This window comes from Ranitomeya variabilis, chromosome 4, assembly GCF_051348905.1.
Source record: "Ranitomeya variabilis isolate aRanVar5 chromosome 4, aRanVar5.hap1, whole genome shotgun sequence".
Lineage (NCBI taxonomy): Eukaryota > Metazoa > Chordata > Amphibia > Anura > Dendrobatidae > Ranitomeya > Ranitomeya variabilis.
Genome location: NC_135235.1, coordinates 117,226,236 through 117,252,045, shown reverse-complemented (window position 1 = coordinate 117,252,045; position 25,810 = coordinate 117,226,236). Strand labels below are relative to the sequence as shown.

Here is a 25,810-nt window from a genome sequence, read left to right as displayed (position 1 = left end):
GAAACATCTCTATCTTAATGGAATCCATAAGATTGCTTTATATTAGATTTATTACATTTTCATCACTTACAGAATGGTGATCTTCTTTTCAATATCTTTGCTCTTCTGTGTTATTATTTTATATAATCCTGTGAAGTCTGTCCTATAGTACAAGGAAAACACATCAATGTATAAATTAGGTAAGGGTTTAACTACAAGTTATGGTAACACTAGTAATTGATGTGAACTATTAAAATAGATGTTCCCACTTATTTATCCCCAATCCACAGTATAGGGAACAAGCTGCTGATTGCTGGAGAAGCATACACCGGACCCTCCATCCCTGAGATGCCCCTGTAGGATGGAGCCGAGGTGGCGCATGTGGAGCACCCCGTCAGGGCAGTGGGGTACTCGGTACCGGGTCCTGTGTTCACAGGGGGATGTCACAGTGGCTGACCCGGTCCGTGGCCCTGGGATGTCCGTATAAAAGGGAAAGGTCTTTAAAGGGATAAAGTCTATTGTTCATGACGCCACCTGTGGTATTCGGTCAGGGTGATAAGTAAGGGGTCCTCTGGGGTGATGTTATGGCAGCTAGATAGTATAACTTCTCACAGGTGAAGTATATCCCCAGGGCTTCCCAGTATGTAGATGGTGAATGGTGAGTGGCGCAGAGAAGAACGAGGACACAGGGTTGCAGTCTCTTTACCTTTACTGAAGACTCCGGCATCCACAGTCCAGGGCACCAGACCACAGGGCAGGCAGAGTCCGGCCGGTTTGGAGGCAAGTCCAGAGTCCCCTTGTCCAGGTGGAGAATAAAAGCCTTTTCTCTAGCGCCGTGGTGGCGTATTCCCTTACTGCTAAGCTTCTCATAAGGTCCTCACAGATGTTATCTCTCTCTCTGTAACCCGGATTGGATAGGACATACCCGTATGACTGGTGACTTGAGGCGGTTTATAGGGACTCTAGCACGCCCCAGCTTCTAAGGTTGTCACCGTGCCTCCTGGGTGTTAGGTCGGACAGGTAACGTAGAGTTCAGCTGTCCTGCCGGTCTCTGATGTAAGCCATAGAGGTCCTTACAACCTCGGTGTTCCAGCTACCGGTCTCTGCGCCTCAGAAGGAGGCAGCCTGCTTGGGGCTGGTCCCCTTCTGATATCCTCTCATGTGCTTCCTCTCCTGCATGCTCGCTGCAAACAATTCGGTCTTCAAATGTCTCTTTCTGGGAGCTGCAGCTCTGTGGGCATGCACAGCTCTGTGAACCCTCTCCCCCGTCCAGAAACAGCTTCCCTGAAGGACTGACTAACTTTCCCTACAGACTACCAGTTATATATATATGGGGAGTCACCTAGTAAAAAGGATCAGAAGCTCCCCCTGGTGGCCTGGAGTATGGAATGTGTTGCATGTTTGTGATACCTGGATGCAGTTATCCTTCCTTGCCTCCAAATGTAGCATCACTCTCCCCGGGGAGGAAAGCGACACTACTGCGACGACCAGGACACTGGGGCGCCGCACTTGCGCACCACACACTGTACAATGAGAAGAAAGACTCTTACCTGCGATATAGACCTTCAACTAAAAAAGACACAACAGTTTACAATTAGATTTATTGAAATAGTTAATAACAAACCCTCAGTTGCACCGGACAACTTATTTTTAGGCCGTATTCACATGTCATTTTTTTTCTCATCTGCACAAAACCAAACTAATTTTCATTAGTGCGCTGCTTCCGATATTCATTTTTTTTTTAGTCCATTTGTCCATTTTTACCATCAGTAAGTCATCCATTTCTCTTGTATGCAAAAAAATAAAGCTGATGGAAATTTCCCAAGTTTCTCCTAGTAGTCAGTCAGTGGGTGAGTGAGTGAGTGAGTGTGATCCACAATTTGCTCCACAGCTGACATGTTACTAGCTCCATAGAATATGAGGGCCAGTGAAAAATACTGAGAGCACATCTGGTACAGAAACACATGTGATTGTACAGAGACTTCCTTACAATAGAATCTGATCTGGCATCCAGGTTTCAGCTGTACAGTCACTACTGGAGTGCAGGGGTGTTACACCAATAGCGGGGGACCACACGGCCGTGAGTTCTGGGGAGTGCTGGCTCTGTTCCCCCATCACCCCAAACCGTCATCATAATTTTACCATTGGCTTCTTGTTCCACCATTCACATTGTTCCCAACCATCCCTCATACTGTGGGACTGTCCCGATTTTGAGGCTGTGCCCCGCAGTCCCGCACGGGACTCTGCTTCTCCCGCACAGGAGAAGCAGTTGACACACCCCCTTGTATTAGGCCATGCCCCCTCCGTTTCTTCTTCTGCAGTGGTTCAGAGAGGGAGAGAGGACATTCTGAGGTGCGTGTGTGTGTGTGCGTGTGCGTGTATGCGTGCACACATACATGTATCTGGCCCTGCTCTGCTGTGCTTACAGTACAAGACATTATACCCAGGAGTAGTGGCAACAGTTAGAGCAATCCAGTGCAGCCTGTTAGTCATAGGCACAGTATATATATATGCATCCTTTCTATACTACAGCAGTTATGGAGTGGAGCCAGTAGATAGTGGTGTTGTCTGAATGCATGCAGAGTTTGCAGAGCTGGGCTACATTGAAATGTGCAGGATCTGTAAAGGCAGCAGTGTGGACAGCGACAGGTGGTGAAATCTTTGCCTGCATTGTAAGCAGAGCTGCTAAGACTCATCTACATCCCCGACTGTACACTGGCATCGTCATGTGTTGCCATTATACAGTATTGAGCATCATGTAGGTCCATTATACAGTATGGAGCATCATGTGGGGCCATTATACAGTATGGAGCATCGTGTGTGACCATTATACATTATTGAGCATCATGTGTGGCCATTATACAGTATGGAGCACTGTGTGGCCATTATACAGTATGGAGCACTATGTGTGGCCATTATACAGTATAGAGCATCATGTGTGGCCGTTATACAGTATGGAGCACTATGTGTGGCCATTATACAGTATGGAGCACTGTTATGACCCCAATGGCGAGGGTCTCAGAGGAACAAGTAAGTCTGCGACGTACAAAAATCCAGCTCATAGGGCAGTGGTAACTGGGTTGACCATATAACTACTCCTAACGCCAACACTAGAAGTAGCCGGGGAACATGCCTACGTTGGTCGCTAGATGTCTCGCGCCAGCCGGAGGACTAACTACCCCTAGAAGAGGAAAACAAAGACCTCTCTTGCCTCCAGAGAATAGACCCCAAAAGTCGGATACAAGCCCCCCACAAATAATAACGGTGAGGTAAGAGGAAATGACAAACACAGAGATGAACTAGGTTTAGCAAAGAGAGGCCCACTTACTAATAGCAGAATGTAGTAAGATAACTTATATGGTCAACAAAAACCCTAACAAAATTCCACACTGGAGATACAAGAACCCCCGAACCGTCTAACGGCCCGGGGGGAGAACTCCAGCCTCCCTAGAGCTTCCAGCAAGGTTAGAATACAGATTATGTACAAGCTGGACAAAAATGCAAACAAAAACAAATAGCAAAAAGCAAGAAAGCAGACTTAGCTTAATTTAGCAGGAACCAGGATCAGAAGACAAGAGCACAACAGATTAGCTCTGATTACAACGTTGCCAGGCATTGAACTGAAGGTCCAGGGAGCTTATATAGCAACACCCCTGACCTAACGACCCAGGTGAGCATACAAGGGATGAATGACATACCCAGAGTAAAATCACTAGTAACCACTAGAGGGAGCCAAAAGGTAAATTCACAACAGTACCCCCCCCTTAGTGAGGGGTCACCGAACCCTCACCAAGACCACCAGGGCGATCAGGATGAGCGGCGTGAAAGGCACGAACTAAATCGGCAACCGGAGCAGGAGGCTCAGCAGAAGGAACCACAGGCACAACGTACCGCCGCAACAAGGACCTATGAAATACGTTGTGAATGGCAAACGACACCGGAAGATCCAGGCGAAAGGATACAGGATTAATGATTTCCAATATCTTGTAAGGACCAATGAAGCGAGGCTTAAATTTGGGAGAGGAGACCTTCATAGGAACAAATCGAGAAGACAGCCATACCAAATCCCCAACGCGAAGTCGGGGACCCACACCGCGGCGGCGGTTGGCAAAACGCTGAGCCTTCTCCTGTGACAACTTCAAGTTGTCCACCACATGACTCCAGATCCGCTGCAACCTATCCACCACGGAATCCACCCCAGGACAGTCAGAAGGCTCCACATGTCCCGAGGAAAAACGAGGATGGAAACCAGAGTTGCAGAAAAATGGCGAAACCAAGGTGGCGGAACTAGCCCGATTATTAAGGGCAAATTCAGCCAACGGCAAGAAGGTCACCCAATCATCCTGATCAGAAGAGACAAAACACCTCAAATAAGCCTCCAGAGTCTGATTAGTTCGCTCCGTTTGTCCGTTAGTCTGGGGATGGAAAGCGGGCGAAAACGACAAATCAATGCCCATCCTACCACAAAAGGATCGCCAGAACCTGGAAACAAACTGGGATCCTCTGTCCGACACAATATTCTCAGGAATGCCGTGCAAACGAACCACGTTCTGGAAGAACACAGGAACCAGATCAGAAGAGGAAGGCAGCTTAGGCAAAGGAACCAGATGGACCATCTTGGAGAAACGATCACATATCACCCAGATGACAGACATGCCCTGAGACACCGGAAGATCCGAAATGAAATCCATAGAGATGTGTGTCCAAGGTCTCTTCGGGACAGGCAAGGGCAAGAGCAACCCGCTGGCACGAGAGCAACAAGGCTTAGCTCGGGCACAAGTACCACAGGACTGCACAAATGACCGCACATCCCTTGACAAGGAAGGCCACCAAAAGGACCTGGCCACCAGATCTCTGGTGCCAAAAATTCCCGGGTGCCCTGCCAACACCGAGGAATGAACCTCGGAAATGACTCTGCTGGTCCATCTAGCAGGCACAAACAATCTGTCAGGTGGACAAGAGTCAGGCCTACCAGCCTGAAATCTCTGCAACACACGTCGCAGATCTGGAGAAATAGCAGACACGATAACTCCTTCCTTAAGAATACCCACAGGTTCAGCGACTCCAGGAGCATCAGGCACAAAGCTCCTAGACAGAGCATCGGCCTTCACATTCTTAGAACCTGGTAAATACGAGACCACAAAGTCAAAACGGGAGAAAAACAATGACCAGCGGGCCTGTCTAGGATTCAGGCGTTTAGCAGACTCGAGATACATCAGATTTTTGTGATCAGTCAAGACCACCACACGATGCTTAGCACCCTCGAGCCAATGACGCCACTCCTCAAATGCCCACTTCATGGCCAACAACTCCCGATTGCCCACATCATAATTTCGCTCTGCCGGCGAAAACTTCCTAGAGAAAAAGGCACAAGGCCTCATAGTAGAGCAACCAGGGCCTCTCTGCGACAAAACGGCCCCTGCCCCAATCTCCGAAGCATCCACCTCAACCTGAATGGGAAGTGAGACGTCAGGCTGGCACAAAACAGGCGCCGAAGTAAATCGGCGTTTCAACTCCTGGAAAGCCTCCACGGCAGCAGGAGCCCAGTTAGCTACATCAGAGCCTTTCTTGGTCATATCCGTCAGCGGTTTAACAACGCTAGAGAAATTTGCGATAAAACGACGGTAGAAGTTAGCAAAACCCAAGAACTTCTGAAGACTCTTAACTGACGAGGGTTGAGTCCAATCATGAATAGCTCGGACCTTGACTGGATCCATCTCCACAGAAGAAGGGGAAAAAATGAACCCCAAAAAGGGAACCTTCTGTACACCAAAGAGACACTTTGAGCCTTTTACAAACAAAGAATTTTCACGCAGAATCTCAAAAACCATCCTGACCTGCTCCACATGCGAGTCCCAATCATCAGAAAAAAACAGAATATCATCCAGATAAACAATCAAAAATTTATCCAGATACTTCCGGAAAATGTCATGCATGAAGGACTGAAAAACTGAAGGGGCATTAGAGAGCCCAAATGGCATCACCAAGTACTCAAAATGACCTTCGGGCGTATTGAATGCGGTTTTCCATTCATCGCCCTGCCTAATGCGCACAAGGTTGTACGCACCACGAAGGTCTATCTTGGTGAACCACTTGGCACCTTTAATCCGGGCAAACAAATCTGACAACAGCGGCAAAGGATACTGAAATTTGACAGTGATCTTATTTAAAAGCCGATAGTCAATACAAGGCCTCAAAGATCCGTCCTTTTTGGCCACAAAAAAGAATCCCGCACCAAGAGGGGAAGAAGAAGGACGGATATGCCCCTTCTCAAGAGACTCCTTGATATATGAACGCATCGCGGTATGTTCAGGTACCGACAGATTAAACAGTCTCCCCTTAGGAAACTTACTGCCAGGAATCAAATCTATTGCACAGTCACATTCCCTATGAGGAGGCAGTGCACTGGACTTAGACTCGCTGAAGACATCCTGATAATCAGACAAATACGCCGGAACTTCCGAAGGCGTAGAAGAAGCAATAGACAAGGGCAGGGAATCTCCATGAATTCCATGGCAGCCCCAACTTGACACTGACATAGCCTTCCAGTCCAAGACTGGATTATGGGTCTGTAACCATGGCAAACCCAAAACAACCAAATCATGCATTTTATGCAGAACAAGAAAACGTATTACCTCCCGATGTTCGGGAGTCATGCACATGGTAACCTGTGTCCAAAACTGCGGTTTATTTTTTGCCAATGGCGTAGAATCAATACCCCTAAGAGGGATAGGATTTTCCAATGGCTCAAGAACAAATCCGCAGCGCTTGGCAAATGACAGATCCATAAGGCTCAGGGCAGCACCTGAGTCCACAAACGCCATGACAGGATACGATGACAGTGAGCAAATCAAAGTTACAGATAGAATAAACTTAGGTTGCAAATTACCAATGGCGACCGGACTAACAACCTTAGTAAGACGTTTAGAGCATGCTGAGATAACATGTGTAGAATCACCACAGTAGTAACACAAGCCATTCTGGCGTCTATGAATTTTCCGCTCATTTCTAGTCAGGATTCTATCACATTGCATTAAATCAGGTGCCTGTTCAGACAACACCATGAGGGAATTTGCGGTCTTGCGCTCCCGCAACCGCCGGTCGATTTGAATAGCCAGGGCCATAGAATCATTCAGACCTGTGGGAATGGGAAAACCCACCATCACATTCTTAATGGCTTCAGAAAGGCCATTTCTAAAATTTGCAGCCAATGCACACTCGTTCCACTGGGTCAGCACGGACCATTTCCGAAATTTTTGGCAATACACTTCAGCCTCGTCCTGGCCCTGAGACATCGCCAGCAAGGCTTTTTCTGCCTGAATCTCAAGATTGGGTTCCTCATAAAGCAAACCAAGCGCCAGAAAAAACGCATCAATGTCAGCCAATGCCGGATCTCCTGGCGCCAGCGAGAAAGCCCAATCCTGAGGGTCGCCCCGTAAAAAAGAAATAACAATTTTTACTTGCTGAGCGGAGTCTCCAGATGAACAGGGTTTCAGGGACAAAAACAATTTACAATTATTCCTGAAATTTCTAAATTTAAATCGGTCTCCGGAAAACGGTTCAGGAATCGGTATCTTAGGTTCTGACACAGGATTTCTGATAACATACTCTTGTATGCCCTGCACACGAGCCGCAAGCTGATCCACACTTGTAATCAAGGTCTGGACATTCATGTCTGCAGCAAACACAAGCCACTCAGGGGTAAAGGGGAAAAGAAAAAAAAAAAATGAGAGAGAGAAAAAAAAACTCAGAACTTTCTTTCTTATAATCCCGCTTCTGCAATGCATTTAACATTTAATATGGACCTGGCAAACTGTTATGACCCCAATGGCGAGGGTCTCAGAGGAACAAGTAAGTCTGCGACGTACAAAAATCCAGCTCATAGGGCAGTGGTAACTGGGTTGACCATATAACTACTCCTAACGCCAACACTAGAAGTAGCCGGGGAACATGCCTACGTTGGTCGCTAGATGTCTCGCGCCAGCCGGAGGACTAACTACCCCTAGAAGAGGAAAACAAAGACCTCTCTTGCCTCCAGAGAATAGACCCCAAAAGTCGGATACAAGCCCCCCACAAATAATAACGGTGAGGTAAGAGGAAATGACAAACACAGAGATGAACTAGGTTTAGCAAAGAGAGGCCCACTTACTAATAGCAGAATGTAGTAAGATAACTTATATGGTCAACAAAAACCCTAACAAAATTCCACACTGGAGATACAAGAACCCCCGAACCGTCTAACGGCCCGGGGGGAGAACTCCAGCCTCCCTAGAGCTTCCAGCAAGGTTAGAATACAGATTATGTACAAGCTGGACAAAAATGCAAACAAAAACAAATAGCAAAAAGCAAGAAAGCAGACTTAGCTTAATTTAGCAGGAACCAGGATCAGAAGACAAGAGCACAACAGATTAGCTCTGATTACAACGTTGCCAGGCATTGAACTGAAGGTCCAGGGAGCTTATATAGCAACACCCCTGACCTAACGACCCAGGTGAGCATACAAGGGATGAATGACATACCCAGAGTAAAATCACTAGTAACCACTAGAGGGAGCCAAAAGGTAAATTCACAACAGAGCACTGTGTGTGGCCATTATACAGTATGGAGCACTGTGTGGCCATTATACAGTATGGAGCACTATGTGTGGCCATTATACAGTATGGAGCAATGTGTGGCCATTATACTGTATGGAGCACTATGTGTGGCCATTATACAGTATGGAGCACTATGTGTGGCCATTATACAGTATGGAGCACTGTGTGGCCACTATACAGTATGGAGCACTATGTGTGGTCATTATACAGTATGGAGCACTGTGTGGCCATTATACAGTATGGAGCACTATGTGTGGCCATTATACAGTATGGAGCACTGTGTGGTCATTATACAGTATGGAGCACTGTGTGGCCATTATAAAGTATGGAGCACTGTGTGGCCATATTTTTTTCTGTTTATAATTATTGTTTATAAAACAGTGAGATCAGCAGTGCTAAATGGGTGTGGTTGCGGCGTGAACATGGGTGTGACTAGTTGTGAAATGGGTGTGGTCCGGGTGTGGCCTAAAATTTGCGGCGACGCACTGCCCGCGACGCTACCTTTGCCCCTCTTTGCCTTCTTCAAAAGTTGGGAAGTATGACCATGCAGCCTGTCCCTGTGTTGAGGTTCAGCTCAGCAGACGCCATTACGTCACTAGATCGCGCCTGCTGTGGAAAGCCTCTGTCCCCGCACTGCACAGACCGGAGCAGGGCGCTGGGGGACACGACGAGGTATAAACGCTATAAATGCTTGAGAGAATGTGAATACTTACATGGGATGTTAATCACTGTAGGCTGTAAAAGTAAAACAGAGAATTGTAAAAAGTCTATGAAATATTCCAGCTTCTTTCATTGTCCTGTACATCACATACTCATAGGCTTCCATTACACAGGATAGTGAATGGGCTGTTACATTATCGCACAAGATAGATTTAGTAATACTAATCCACGAGCAGCGCACCAGTCCGTGCCCCACACAGCATTCATACAGTCAATAAACAGCATGCCTGGTATGTGACCCAGCATCTGCTGACAATTCAGGGCAGCATCTGCTGACAACTCAGGGCGGCATCTGCTGACAACTCAGGGCGGCATCTGCTGACAACTCAGGGCGGCATCTGCTGACAACTCAGGGCAGCATCTACTGACAACTCAGGGCGGCATCTGACTTTATTGTCCACTTTTTCAAGTCTAAGATATGTGGCATATATTTATACATTAGTTGTGTATTATGACTCTCTGGAGCTGTGTCCATTATATACATATTTATTTGTGTTTAAAAATGGGGCAAACTGCCATAGCTGCATTGCTACATCTGCTTTAAATGGAACTTGTCAGGTCCCCCATGCCCTCCAAGCCAGCAGCACTGAGCTATGTGTGATTAAACTCTATGCCTGACTAGCCCTGTATAACATAATTCAGTTAACCCCTTCAGCTCACAAGCCTGATTTCATCTTCATGACCAGGCCAAATTTTACAATTTGACCATTGTCAATTTATGAGGTAATAACTCTAGAAAGCTTCAACGGATTCCACAGAGGCTGGTTTCACATGTTCTGATATTTCCAGTACCAGAAAAACTGGTACCAGAGATATCCGTGTCCGTGTGCCGCATCAGGACCACACGGACGGCTGTCCCCTGCTTGTGGTGCTGAAGCCGGCTGTCATCCGTCCTCCCCTGCTCAAATGAACTTTTCAGCGTGGGAAAATCATTTGAGTTCATGCCGCCACGGGGCGCAGCTTTGGTGACGTCACCGCTAGTCACCGAAGCTCCTCTCCAATCATTTCATTCATTCCCCAATCGTTTACAGCCGAGAGAGGTCGCATTAGCAGCGCTCCCGGTTGTAAAATGTAAATGCCCCAGATATGGATTTCTGTGTGGGACTTGACTGTATGGCGGATAGGTATGGGTATATTGTTGGTTTATTATTTTGACATTTTTTACAGGAGAACGATGGCTTCGTTTGGAATGGCAGAAGAATAAAGATGGAAAAAGTGTGAGTATTGTTTTATTTCATTAAAATACTTTTTTCTTACTGTGTGGTGTGTTTGATTAACCCTTTAACAACTGTAGAATTAGTAATGGATAGGTGTCTTATTGACACCTCTCCATTACTAAGCCGGATTAATGTCATCTTATAATAGGAAGGTGACATTAACCCCTCATTACCACATAACCCACTGCATCAGGGCAGTGGGAAGAATCAGGCAAAGCTCCAGAATTGGAACATCTAATAGATGCGCCCTTTCTGGGCAGCTGCGAGCTGCTTTTTTTAGGCCTGTGAATAGCAGCCCACACCTGTGAGTTTTGCTGGGTCGGTTGTAAAATATAGGGGGACCCCACGTCGTTTTTTTTCTTTCATTCATTATCCCCGGCTCGCAGGCATGGATCAAGTTCCGATAGATTGGCTCTTGATGGAGCCTAATTATTTCTTTCTCTAGTAAAATGGTGGCGGCAGAGGCAACTGTGCAGTAGCATTTATAGACAGGTTCACTTTAACAAGATAAATAATAATCCCTGTGTTGTGGAATCTTTGTGCTGTAAAATATGATACATGACTGGTGCCCAATACATGGCGGCTCATTGTGTAGACAGATATGTGAGTGTAGACAGGATCTACAGTGTAACATCTCTACCAGAATAACATGAAGCAGGGTACAATGGATGACAGCTGGCTTCAGCGCCACACACAGGGGAACAGCGGCTTACAGTAGCCTTGCTTTCCCCGCGGCCGTCCATGCGCAAGGAGGACAGTGTACATTGTTCTCTGTGTGCACGTGTGCGGGAAGTTTGGTGGGCCGTGTGTCCGGGTAAAAACGGACATGTCTGCATGTTTTGCACACGGACACACGGTCCGTCAAAACACGCTGACACCTGCATAGACCCATTCATTTGAGAAAACTGTCACTACACGTACCGGAGCCACTGACGTGTGAAACAGGCCTGATTCTGAGATTATTTTTTGTCACATATTGTACTTCATGATAGTGGTAAAATGTCTCCGATATGACTTGGGTTTATTTGTGAAAAAAAATTGAATTTCGCAAAAATTGTGAACATTTTGCAATATTCAAACTTTTAATTTTTATGCCCTTAAATCAGAGAGTTATCTCATACAAAATAGTTAATAAATAATATTTCCACACATGTCTACTTTATATTAGCACAATTTTTTAACCATCATTTTTTGTTAGGAAGTTATAACAATTAAGGCTAAGTGCACACATTGCAGAATTGCCGCGGAAATTTCCGCGGCAATTCCGCAACTCCTGCCGCAGGTATATCGCATGCGGAATTGGCATGTGTATTCACGCTGAACACTAGCGTTTTGCAAGCATAATTAGCTTGCAGAATACTAGCGTTTTCCAAGCGATCTGTAGCATCGCTTGGAAAACTGATTGACAGGTTGGTCACACTTGTCAAACATAGTGTTTGATAAGTTTGACCAACTTTTTACTATTGATGCTGCCTATGCAGCATCAATAGTAAAAAGACAGAATGTTAAAAATAATAAAAAAGTTAAAATCATGATATTCTCACCTTCCAGCGTACCCGGCAGTCTTCCCGCTCCTCGCAATGCTCGTGTTCCCAATAATGCCTCGCGGCAATGACCCCAGATGACGTAGTGGCCTCGCGAGACCGCTACGTCATCACAGGTCATTGCCGCGAGGCATTATTGGGAACGCGAGCATCGCAAGGAGCGGGAAGACTGCCGGGGACGCCGGAAGGTGAGAATATCATGATTTTTTTTTTTAATTCTTTTTTTTAACAATTATATGGCTCCCAGGGCCTGGACGAGAGTCTCCTCTCCTCCACTCTGGGTATCAACCGCACATGAGCCGCTTACTTCCCACATGGTGGGCATAGCTCCATGCGGGAAGTAAGCGGATCAATGCATTCCTATGTGTGCGGAATCCCTGCGATTCCACACAAAGAATGAACATGCTGCGTTTTTTTCCGGAATGCGATTCCACCGCAGAAAAAAACGAAGTATGTGCACAAAAAATGCGGAATGCATTCTAATAATAGCATGCTTAATGTATGCGTTTTTTCGCGGTTTTAACTGCAAAAAAAACGCAAAAAACAAGAAAATCCCTGAACGTGTGCACATAGCCTAAAAGTTGACCAGCGATTTCTCCTTTTTTTGCAACAAAATTTACAAAACCATTTTTTTAGGGACCACATCACATTTAAAATGACTTTGAGGGGTCTATATGACAGAAAATACACAAAATTGACAACATTCTAAAAACTGCACCCCTCAAGGTGCTCAAAACCACATTCAAGAAGTTTATTAACCCTTCAAGTGCTTCACAGGAATTTTTAGAATGCGGAAGGAAAAAATGAACATTTACGGTAACTTTTTCCCCAAAAATGTTACTTCACACCCAAATGGACTGCAACATTTGTTGTGCAATTTCTTCTGAGCATGCCGATACCCCATATGTGGGGGAAAGCCACTACTTAGGCGGATGGCAGGGCTCATAAGGTAAGGAATGCCATTTGACTTTTTGAATACAAAATTTGCTGGAATAATTAGCAGATGCAATGTCGCGCTTGGAGAGCCCCTGAGGTGTCTAAACAGTGGAAACTAGACCCCTCAGAGAAGTTTTCTGGTTGTGTGCTCAGCATCTTGAACCCCCAGGTACTTTACAAAAGTTTATAACATAGAGCTGTGAAAATAAAGCAAATGAAATTTTTCCCACAAAAATGTTATTTTAGTTCCAAATTTTGTTTTTTATACAAGGGTAACAGGAAAAAATGGAACACAAAATGTGTTGTGCAATTTCTCCTGAGTACACCGATACCTCATATGTGGTCGAAAACTGCTTTTGAGGCATAGTGCACAGCTCAGAGGGGAAGAAGCGCCATATTGGAGTTTAGATTTTGCAAGAATGGTTTGAGGGTGCCATTTCACATTGGCAGAGCCCATGCGGTGCTAGAAAATAAGAATCCCCATAAGTGACCCCATTTTACAGACTACACCTCTCAACGAATTCATCTAGGGGTGCAGTGATCATATTGACACCACAGGTGGGTCACAGAATTTTATACCATTGGACAGTGAAGAAACAAATAATTACATTTTTACCATCAAAATTTTGTTTTGGACCCTGATTTTACATTTTCACACTGGGAAATGGGTAAAAATGGCACCACAATTTGTCCTACAATTTCTGCTGAATGTAGAATTACCCTACATATGGCTGTACGGTACTCCTTAGCCACATGGCGAGACTCGGGAGAGACGGATGGCTATTTGCCTCCTGGATCTCAGATTTTCCTAGAATAGTTTATGGACTCCATATACAGAGCCCCTACGTGCTAGACAAGCAGAATCCGCCCTCAAGTGACCCCATTTTGGAAATTATAGCCCTTTGGGAATTTATCTACAGATGTAGTCACGATTTTGACTCTATGGGTATTTTCCAGAAACAAGCAGCAGTGGATGTTGCTGAGTGAAAATTGCAAACTGCCATTGTAATGCCCAGTACATTGTAGTGACCAGTACATTATGCTTTTGGAGACACGCATCCGTAAATTTGACTGGCTCTCATTGCTACACAAATGCCAAACAGGTGGACGCTAAATGTGGTTTAGGCACACTTGGGCTCAGAAGGGTGTTTGAATTTGGGAGCAGAGAATTTGCTGAATTTCTTTTGGGGTTCAGACAGGAGCCATTTCACTTTTCCAGAGCCTTTGTGCTACCAGTAACGTGGAAGTCCTCTATATATCCATTGACAGATGACAGACCTAAGTGAGGACTTTTTTGGTGGATTTACATAGTAACATAGTTATTAAGGTTGAAGGAAGGCTTTAAGTCCATCTAGTTCAACCCATAGCCTAACCTAACATGCCCTAACATGTTGATCTAGAGGAAGGCAAAAAAGCCCCATGTGGCACAAAGTAAGCTCCACATTGGGGAAAAAAATTCCTTCCCGACTCCACATACGGCAATCAGACTAGTTCCCTGGATCAACGCCCTATCAAGGAATCTAGTGTATATACCCTGTAACATTATACTTTTCAAGAAAGGTATCCAGTCCCCTCTCAAATTTAAGTATTGAATCACTCATTACAACATCATACGGCAGAGAGTTCCATAGTCTCACTGCTCGTACAGTAAAGAATCTGCATCTGTTATTATGCTTAAACCTTCTTTCCTCCAAACGTAGAGGACACCCCTTTGTCCCTGTCTCAGGTCTATGATTAACCCCTTTCTGACATCGTACTATCCCGTCGAGGTGGGGTGGGCCCGTATGACCACCGACGGGATAGTACGTCCAGCGTGATCGGCCGCATTCACGGGGGGAGCTCGGCCGATCGCGGCCGGGTGTCAGCTGACTATCGCAGCTGACATCCGGCACTATGTGCCAGGAGTGGTCACGGACCGCCCCCGGCACATTAACCCCTGGCACACTGCGATCAAACATGATCGCAGTGTTGCGGCGGTATAGGGAAGCATCGTGCAGGGAGGGGGCTCCCTGCAGGCTTCCCTGAGAGCCCCGGAGCAACACGATGTAATCGCTTTGCTACGAGGGTCTCTTACCTCCTCCTCCCTGCAGCAGGCCCGGATCCAAGATGGCCGCGGCATCTGGGTCCTGCAGGGAGGTGGCTTCACTGCGCCTGCTCAGAGCAGGCGCCGGGAAGCCTGAATCTGCGCACCTCAGATCGCCGATCTGACACAGTGTACATCAAAGTGTCAGATCGGCAATCTTACACTATAACATGATGCCCCCCTGGGGCAATGTTATAGTGTAAAAAAAAACAATTTCGCATGTGTAAAAAAAAAATATATATATATATATATATATATATATATATTGTTCCTATAAATACATTTCATTATCTAAATAAAAAAAATAAAATAAAAGTACACATTTTTAGTATCACCACGTCCGACCCGAAGAATAAAACTGCTTTATCCATTTTACCAAACGCGGAACAGTATAAACGCCTCCCCCAAAAGAAATTCATGAATAGCTGGTTTTTGGTCATTCTGCCTCACAAAAATTGGAATAAAAAGCGATCAAAAAATGTCACGTGCCCGAAAATGTTACAAATAAAAATGTCAACTTGTCCCGCAAAAAACAAGACCTCACATGACTATGTGGACCAAAATATGGAAAAATTATAGCTCTCAAAATGTGGTAACGCAAAAAATATTTTTTGCAATAAAAAGCGTCTTTCAGTGTGTGACGGCTGGCAATCATAAAAATTCACTAAAAAACTCGCTATAAAAGTAAATCAAACCCCTTTCATCACCCCCTTAGTTAGCGAAAAATTTAAAAATTAAAAAAATGTATTTATTTCCATTTTCCCATTAGGGTTAGGGTTAGGGCTAGGGTTAGGGCTAGGGTTAGGGTTAGGGCTAGGGTTAGGGCTACGGTTAGGGCTAGGGTTAGGGCTAGGGTTAGGGGTAGGGTTAGGGGTAGGGTTAGGGCTAGGGTTAAGGCTACAGTTAGGGTTGGGGCTAAAGCTAGGGTTAGGGTTGGGGCTAAAGTTAGGGTTTGGATTACATTTACGGTTGGGATTAGGGTTGGGATTAGAGTTAGGGGTGTGTCAGGGTTAGGGGTGTGGTTAGGGTTACCTTTGGGATTAGGGTTAGGGATGTGTTTGGATTAGGGTTTCAGTTGTAATTGGGGGGTTTTCACTGTTTAGGCACATCAGGGGCTCTCCAAACGCGTCATGGCGTCCGATCTCAATTCCAGCCAATTCTGCGTTGAAAAAGTAAAACAGTGCTCCTTCCCTTCCGAGCTCTCCCATGCACCCAAACAGGGGTTTACCCCAACATATGGGGTATCAGCATACTCAGGACACACTGGACAACAACTTTTCGGGTCCAATTTCTCCTGTTACCCTTAGAAAAATACAAAACCGGGGGCTAATAAATAATTTTTGTGGAAAAAAAAGGATTTTTTATTTTCACGGCTCTGCGTTATAAACTGTAGTGAAATACTTGGGGGTTGAAAGTTCTCACAACACATCTAGATAAGTTCCTTGGGGGGTCTAGTTTCCAATATGGGGTCACTTGTGGGGGGTTTCTACTGTTTAGGTACATTAGGGGCTCTGCAAACGCAATGTGACGCCTGCAGACCAATCCATCTGAGTCTGCATTCCAAATGACGCTCCTTCCCTTCCGAGCTCTGCCATGCGCTCAAACGGTGGTTCCCCCCCACATATGGGGTATCAGCGTACTCAGTTGAAATGAGACCCCAAAAGTTGTTGTCCAATTTGTCCTGTTACCCTTGGAAAAATACAAAACTGGGGGCTAAAAAATAATTTTTGTGGAAAAAAAAAATAATTTTTATTTTCACGGCTCTGCATTATAAACTTCTGTGAATCACTTAATGGGTCAAAGTGCTCACCACACATCTAGATAAGTTCCTTAGGGGGTCTACTTTCCAAAATGGTGTCAATTGTGGGGGGTTTCAATGTTTAGGCACATCAGGGGCTCTCCAAACGCAACATGGCGTCCCATCTCAATTCCAGTCAATTTTGCATTGAAAAGTCAAATGGCGCTCCTTCGCTTCCGAGCTCTACCATGTGCCCAAACAGTGGTTTACCCCCACATATAGGGTATCGGCGTACTCAGGACAAATTGTACAACAACTTTTCGGGTCCATTTTCTCCATTTACCCTTGGTAAAATAAAACAAATTGGAGCTGAAGGAAATTTATTGTGAAAAAAAGTTAAATGTTCATTTTTATTTAAACATTCCAAAAATTCCTGTGAAACACTTGAAGGGTTAATAAACTTCTTAAATGTGGTTTTGAGCACCTTGAGGGGTGCAGTTTTTAGAATGGTGTCACATTTGGTTATTTTCTATCATATAGACCCCTCAAAATGTCTTCAAACGAGATGTGGTCCCTAAAAAAAAATGGTGTTGTAAAAATGAGAAATTGCTGGTCAACTTTTAACCCTTATAACTCCCTAACAAAAAAAAAAATTGGTTCTAAAATTGTGCTGATGTAAAGTAGACATGTGGGAAATGTTACTTATTAAGTATTTTGTGTGACATATCTCCGTGATTTTATTGCATAAAAATTCAAATTTGGAAAATTGCGAAATTTTCACAATTTTCGCCAAATTTCCATTTTTTTCACAAATAAACGCAGGTAATATCAAAGAAATGTTATCACTATCATGAAGTAAAATATGTCATGAGAAAACATTGTCAGAATCACCGGGATCCGTTGAAGCGTTCCAGAGTTATAACCTCATAAAGGCACAGTGGTCAGAATTGTAAAAATTGTCCCGGTCATTAACGTGCAAACCACCCTTGGGGGTAAAGGGGTTAAAAAGTTCATCAGAAAGGTCTTTGTACTGTCCCCTCATATACTTATACATTAAAATAAGATCACCCCTTAGCCTTCGTTTTTCCAAACTAAATAGCCCCAAGTGTAATAACCTATCTTGGTATTGCAGACCCCCCAGTCCTCTAATAACCTTGGTCGCTCTTCTCTGCACCCGCTCCAGTTCAGCTATGTCTTTCTTATACACCGGAGACCAGAACTGTGCACAGTATTCTAAGTGTGGTCGAACTAGTGACTTGTATAGAGGTAAAATTATGTTCTCCTCATGAGCATCTATGCTTCTTTTAATGCATCCCATTATTTTATTTGCCTTTGTAGCAGCTGCCTGACACTGGCCACTAAATGTGAGTTTGTCATCCACCCATATTCCCAGGTCTTTTTCATTGACGGTTTTGCCCAGAGCTTTAGAATTAAGCACATAGTTATACATATTATTACTTCTACCCAAGTGCATGACCTTACATTTATCCCCATTAAAGCTCATAAATATCAGCCTAAGCTTCTAGTTTACATAAATCATCCTGTAATATAAAATTATCCTCCTCTGTATTGATTACCCTGCAGAGTTTAGTGTCATCTGCAAATATTGAAATTCTGCTCTGTATGCCCCTACAAGGTCATTAATAAATATGTTAAAAAGAAAAGGACCCAATACTGACTCCTGTGGTATCCCACTGCTAACCGCGACCCAGTCCGAGTGTGCTCCATTAATAACCACCCTTTGTTTCCTATCCCTGAGCCAGCTCTTAATCCACTTACACATATTTTCCCTTATCCCCATTACTCTCATTTTATGTACCAACCTTTTGTGTGGCACCATATCAAAAGCTTTTGAAAAGTCTATATACAATACGTCCACTGCGTTCCCTTGGTCCAGTCCGAAGCTTACCTCTTCATAGAAATTGATCAGATTAGTCTGACTGGAATGGTCCCTAGTAAACCTATGTTGATATTGGGTCATGAGGTTATTCCTCTTCAGATACTCCAGTATAGCATCCCTTAGAATGCCCTCCAGGATTTTATCCACAGTAGAGGTTAAGCTTACTGGCCTATAATTACCGAGTTCAGTTTTTGTCCCCTTTTTGAATATTGGCACCACATTTGCTATACGCCAGTCCTGTGGTACAGACCCTGTTATTATGGACACTTTAAAGATTAAAAATAATGGTCTATCAATGACTCTACTTAATTCCTGGAGTACTTTAGTTAAAGCTTTTATTGGGAACATCCTACACAACGTTTGGGATCACATTTCTCCTCTGCTCTACACTGAGAAATTACTTTGGGGTTTCCATCTAAATCTCTGAGTGATGTGATTCAGATGAAACCCCCGAGGGATCCATTCACTATAATAAAGCAGCAGAGTTACCTATGTTCAGTGATGTCTTTTTTTTTTCAAAAGTGCACAAGACTGTGGCGGACAGTGTTTTTATGCATGCCTAAAAAGACAGCCACCATCAGATCAAATGCCAGACAGAGTCCACAGTGCCTCCATCTGCCTCATTATAGGGAATCTTCCATCAGAGGTTCCGTCTGAATCACATATTTCAGACATTTACACAGAAACACAGGTGTAAGCACTCAGCTTAGAGCGCAGGATAAACGAGCGCCAAGCCTTACTGCTACCTTTGGGAGGCAGAATGAAAAAATCAACAGCATGTGAAGAATTGGTTTTCTTTATTTTTACGCCATTCCTTGTGTGGTATAAGTGATTAGGCAACTTTTTTCTTCAGTTCGGTGCGATTACAGCGATACCAGATTTATATCAGGTTTTCATTTTTGTCTGCTGTTACACACTAAAAGACGCTTTTTTTTACAAAAACAAATTTTTGTATCAGCATAACATGACAGCTATACTTTTTCCATATTTCGGCCGACAGAGTCATTTGATGACTTGTTTTTTTGCGGGAAGAGTTGAAGTTTTCATTGGTACCATTTTTAGCCACATGACATTTTTTGATCGCCTTCTATTCAGATTTTTGGAAGGCAGAATGAACAAAAACCAGCAATTCAGGAATTGGATTTTTTATGTCATTCCACGTGTGGTAAAATTAATAAGGCAGCTTTTTTCTTTGGGTCAGTACGATTACAGCGATTCCACATTTACCGTATTATTCGCACCATAAAACGCAGTTTTTTCCCAAAAAATTTGGGAGGAAAATGGGGTGTGCATCTTATGGTGCGAACGCAGGCTTACCGGGGGGTTGGTGGCGGCAGAGGTGTGCCCTTCCACAGGATGCCGGTGGCAGAAATGTGTCCACATGCGGCCCGGTGTCCACGGCGAGCGCATCACCAGTTTCCCTGCGGCCATCTTCCTTAAGCCGTGGGCCACTGGAGGATTCAGGAAAATGGCCGCTGGCGGCCGCACGTGTGCAGATTGAGATCTCGTCAGCACTCGGCTTCTGGAAAATGGCCGCTGAGATCTCAATCTGCGCATGCGCGGCCTCTGGCGGACATTTTCCTGAAGCCTCCAGCGGCCCACGGCTTCAGGAAGATGGCCACTGGGAAACTGGTGAAGCGCTCGCCGTGGAAACCGGACAGCAGCGTGGACACCAGACAACAGCATGGACACATTTCTGCCACTGGCATCCTGAGGACGGGACCCTGCTCCGGTGCTCTGCCTTACCGCCGACATCGGACCCGCATCATCGCATCCCAGGACTGCAGCATTGCCCCACTTCTGCCGCTATCTTCCTGAGGAAGGGACCATGCCTCCTGTGACCCCGCTGAACCACCACCAGCCCTCAGGTAGGATACCTTAAATTCGCACAATAAGACAGACCCCCATCTCATAAAAATCTTTGCGTATTATAGTCTGAAAAATACAGGGTTTTTTATGTTTTGGAGCTTTTACACAATAAAAAGTATTTTATAAAAAAAATTATTATATTTGGATTGCTTTATTTTGAGAACTAACTTTTTTTTTCATTTGCCTGCTGATGGTGCTGTATGGTGGCTTGTTTTTTGCGGGACAAGATGAAATGTTTCTAGCAGTACCATTTTTATTTACATTCATTTTTATGATCGCGTTTTAGGGCTTGTTCACACTGTCCTTTTTTTGCTGCGGATTTTTCAGCTGCGGATTTGGAAAACCCGCAGTGCAAAACCGCGGTGGTTTTCACTGCGGTTTTTTGTGCGGTTTTTACTGCGGATTCCACTGCGGGTTTCCAACTGCACTTTCCTATTGGTGCTGGTGGAAAACCGCTGCGGAATCCGCAGAAAGAATTGACATGCTACTTCTTTTTTTCCGCAGAAAATCAGCGCGGATTTTCAAGCGGAAAAACGCAAAGTGGGCACAGCGGTTTTTGTTTTCCATAGGGTAACATTGTACTGTACCCTGCATGGAAAACGGCTGCGGATCCGCAGCTGCAAATCCGCTGCGGATCCGCAGCAAAAACCGCAAAGTGTGAACATAGCCTTATTCCACTTTTTGTTCTCAAGTATGATGAGAACGCATTGTTCTTTTTTGTTTGTTTTTTGTTTGCTTCTTTCGTGGTGTTCACTAAAGAAGTTAACTAGTGGGACAGCTTTATAGGTCGGGTCGAACCGGATGAGCTGATAGCAAATGTACGTACTTTTTATTTAGGTTTTTTTTTTTAATAAGAATATTTATTTATGGGTTCAATATATATATATATATATATATATATATATATATATATACTAGCTGAAGAGCCCGGCGTTGCCTGGGCATAGTAAATATCTGTGGTTAGTTATAGCACCTCACTTCTCTTATTTTCCCATCACGCCTCTCATTTTCCCCATCACATCTTTCATTTTCCCCCTCACATCTCTCATTTTCTCCCTCACACCTATCATTTTCCCCCTCACTCCTCTTATTTTCCCCCTCACTCCTCTCATTCCCCCCTAACACTTGTCATTTCGACCTCACATCTGTCATTTTCCGATCACTCCACTATTTTCCCTCACTCCTCTTATTTTGCACTCACACCTTTTCATTTTCACCTCACACCTCTCATTTTCACCTCAGTATATACATGTTTGTCATCTCCCTTATATATAGTATACACCTGTATGTCATCTCCTCCTCTATATAGTATATACCTGTATGTCATCTCCCCTGTATATAGTATATACCTGCTGTGTGTCATCTCCTCCTGTATATAGTATATACCTGTGTGTCATCTCACCTATATATAGTATATATCTGTGTGTCCTCTCCTCCTGTATATAGTATATACCTGTATGTCATCTCCTCCTATACATAGCATATACCTGTATGTCTTCTCCTCCTGTATATACTTTATACCTGTAGGTAATTTGCTCCTGTATATAGTATATACCTGTGTCTCATCTCCTCCTGTATATAGTATATACCTGTATGTCATCTCCTCCTGTATGAAGTATGTACCTGTATGTCATCTCCTCCTCTATATAGTATATACCTGTGTGTCATCTCCTCCTGTATATAGTATATACCTGTGTGTCATCTCCCCTGTAAATAGTATATACCTGTGTCATCTCCTCCTGTATATACTATATACCTGTAGGTAATCTGCTCCTGTATATAGTAAATACCTGTGTGTCATCTCCTCCTGTATATAGTATATACCTGTATGTCATCTCCTCCTGTATGTAGTATGTACCTGTATGTCATCTCCTCCTCTATATAGTATATACCTGTGTGTCATCTCTCCTGTATATAGTATATATCTGTGTGTCATCTCCTCCTGTATATAGTATATACCTGTGTGTCATCTCCCCTGTAAATAGTATATACCTGTGTGTCATCTCCTCCTGTATATAGTATATATCTGTATGTCATCTCCTCCTGTATTAGACCTCGTTCACACGTTATTTGGTCAGTATTTTTACCTCAGTATTTGTAAGCTAAATTGGCAGCCTGATAAATCCCCAGCCAACAGTAAGCCCACCCCCTGGCAGTATATATTAGCTCACACATACACATAATAGACTGATCATGTGACTGACAGCTGCCGGATTCCTATATGGTACATTTGTTGCTCTTGTAGTTTGTCTGCTTATTAATCAGATTTTTATTTTTGAAGGATAATACCAGACTTGTGTGTGTTTTAGGGCGAGTTTCGTGTGTCAAGTTGTGTGTGTTGAGTTGCGTGTGGCGACATACATGTAGCGACTTTTGTGAGATGAGTTTTGTGTGGCGACATGCGTGTAGCAACTTTTTGTGTGTCGAGTTGCATGTAACAGGTTAGTGTAGCAAGTTGTGTGCAGCAAGTTTTGCGCATGGCGAGTTTTGCGCGTGGCGAGTTTTATGTGTGGTGCCTTTTGAGTATGTGCAAGTTTTGTGTGAGGCAACTTTTGCATGTGTTGCAACTTTTGTGCATATGGCAATTTTTCCGCGTGTGCAAGTTTTGCGTGTGGTGAGTTTTCCATGAGGTGAGTTTTGCACGTGTGGCGAATTTTGCATGTGGAGAGTTTTGCGCGTGGCGAGTTATGAGTGGCGACTTTTGTGTTTTGACTTTTATGTGGCGAGGTTGGTGTATGTGTGGTGAAATGTGCGCTGAGGGTGGTATATGTGTTCGAGCACGTGGTAGTGTGTGGCGCATTTTGTGTGTGTGTTCATATCCCCGTGGTGGTGTGGTGATTATCCCATGTCGGGGCCCCACCTTAGCAACTGTACAGTATATACTCTTTGGCGCCATCACTCTCATTCTTTAAGTCCCCCTTGTTCACATCTGGCAGCTGTTAATTTGCCTCCAACACTTTTCCTTTCATTTTTTCCCCATTATGTAGATAGGGGCAAAATTGTTTGGTGAATTGGAAAGCGCGGGGTTAAAATTTCACCTCACAACATAGCCTATGACGCTCTCGGGGTCCAGACGTGTGACTGTGCAAAATTTTGTGGCTGTAGCTGCGACGGTTCAGATGCCAATCCCGGACATACACACATACACACATTCAGCTTTATATATTAGATATATATATTTTTTTTTTTTACAAAAAAATCCCTTTTTTTTACTTTGTTTTATTATGGGACTTTCACTATTTCCAGTCTGATCACTTGTAAAGCATAGGAATGCAGGAGCTTTGCCGTGCTCCTGTCAGCACTACACTCTGCAGACCAACTTGCTGCACCATGCTCTGAGCTTGAAGTAGCTAGTTTGCTAGCTCTGGTGACCTGATGTCGTCAAATCACCATGGCAACACTGCGCCTATCAAAGAGTAGAGGAGGCTGTCTCCCTCTGCTTGCTTGCTAAATACTGTGATCAATATAGGGTATAGTGGGATAAAGTGCTGGGAGTGGTGCGATCACCGCTCCTATACTGAGTGCCGGGTGTCAGCTGTCAGAATCAGCTATCGGGCGCTCACAGCCGCTGTGCTCAGGAGACCGCCATTACGTATTCACATGTCAAAGGTCAGTAAGTACCAGCCAACCACACGTATGGATACTTCCAATGTTGGGAAGGGGTTAAATAAATGCTTTAAAAAATCATTTATAACCTCCGCTTTTCCTATACTAATGAGGGTTTTGACTTGTCTGTGGGGCGTTAGTTCCCCAGACTATTCAGCCATCTTTCCATGTTATTACACCCCTGTTGGCATGATTTCACATAACCGGTCTTCCTGTCATGCACAGTGCACATCTCTGAAGCCAGAAGCGTACACGGTGCCGGTGATGTGACCGGCTTGTGCACATTATGTTATATTAGGGCGCAAGGGCAGGGAGCCGCTCGTCATGGCGCATGCGCAAGTGCACGATCAACACTGCATAACCGCTGTTCTACGATAAACTGTGTAAGCGCGGGATTTTTCAAAGTGGATTTGAGTGACATTAGCGCAACCCTGGGAACATCATTCAAATTGCGTAGACGGTGACAACCATGACTGAATAAAATGAAGCACACCACTGACTAAATGAGCAGGTACGGTCTAACTATATAAAGTGCTTTTTGGACATCATTACAGTGCCATGTTAATGATGCACACTGCATAACTAACTATACACTGGGGTCAGTTCACATGCGAAAAAGGACATGACAGGTTCCCTTTAAGTGTGACGTGATCACGGGGAGCCGATTGGCTGCTATGGCAGCTGGGGGCCAGCTAAATGTCCGCCTGCCTGTTATGTGATCTCTCCAGTAAAGTCCAGCCTGTGGTTGGGCGCCATAAAAGACAGTTATTTTTACTATGTGATCTCTCCTGTAAAGTGCAGCCTGTGGTTGGGCGCCATAAAAGAATTTTCACTATATACCTCAATGCTGCTGTATTGCTGTGTACAGGACAACCGATTGGACGATCGCGGATTCAAGTCCCATAAGAGGACTATTACATAAAGCGGAAAGTAAAGAAAAATGTTTTTTTTTAAAGGGAAAAAAAATTTAAATCAACCCCGTTTCCTCCAGTTATTATTAAAGAAAGGGGAAAAAAAATACACATATGGTATCAACGTGTTCAGACAAGTCCACTCTACTGTATGAAAATATAAAATTAATTAACCCAATCTATTCACTCATGTGAATTTTTGTTCTTTTATGAATTTCTGAATTTTTTTTCACCACTTAAAGATTTTGCTATAGTTGTAATAATATCGATCTGATTGGTCCAGGCTTTGCCTGTGCATAAAGAACGGACATCGGACAACAGAAATTCATTATTATATACACGTATAGAGACAGCATTACAGTCACTATTCTGAATTACATGACTTTTCTTATTTGGAACTTACATAGATCGGTCTCTCATATTTGCTCGACATTTTTCTAGTAGAAATAATCGCACAATCCTGATTAGAACAAATAGAGAGGTTTCCTTATAAATAGCCCAATCTCAAATGCCAATTTTATTAAAAGTAAATATTGCTGTAACTAACTAACAAATATAAGGTTTTCTATTTAAAAATGTATGAAACATGAGAATTGGGAAATAGGGGAAGCTTGTCATAAGAGATCAGAAAGTTATATAGCTAGGAAATGGGAAATAATAAGGCCAGGACAGGAGTATAAGGCACATGTACTCACTCTCAGCTCCTTCTATAA

General features: G+C 44.1%; 1 protein-coding gene across 1 annotated transcript in view; it reads right to left on the bottom strand.

The window, feature by feature from the left end:
* The window catches only part of LOC143770014 (uncharacterized), a 59,244-nt gene extending 33,693 nt beyond the window's left edge, over nt 1-25,551 (bottom strand). Inside the window, exons 1-4 of the mRNA XM_077259166.1 lie at nt 25,501-25,551; nt 9,287-9,308; nt 1,530-1,548; nt 71-142 (exon numbers count right to left, since the gene is read on the bottom strand). Coding sequence (XP_077115281.1) covers nt 71-142; nt 1,530-1,548; nt 9,287-9,308; nt 25,501-25,530 — 143 coding nt within the window. The 5' untranslated portion in view covers nt 25,531-25,551. The remainder of the gene's footprint in view (nt 1-70; nt 143-1,529; nt 1,549-9,286; nt 9,309-25,500) is intronic.
* Between the last annotated feature and the right edge of the window lie 259 nt (nt 25,552-25,810).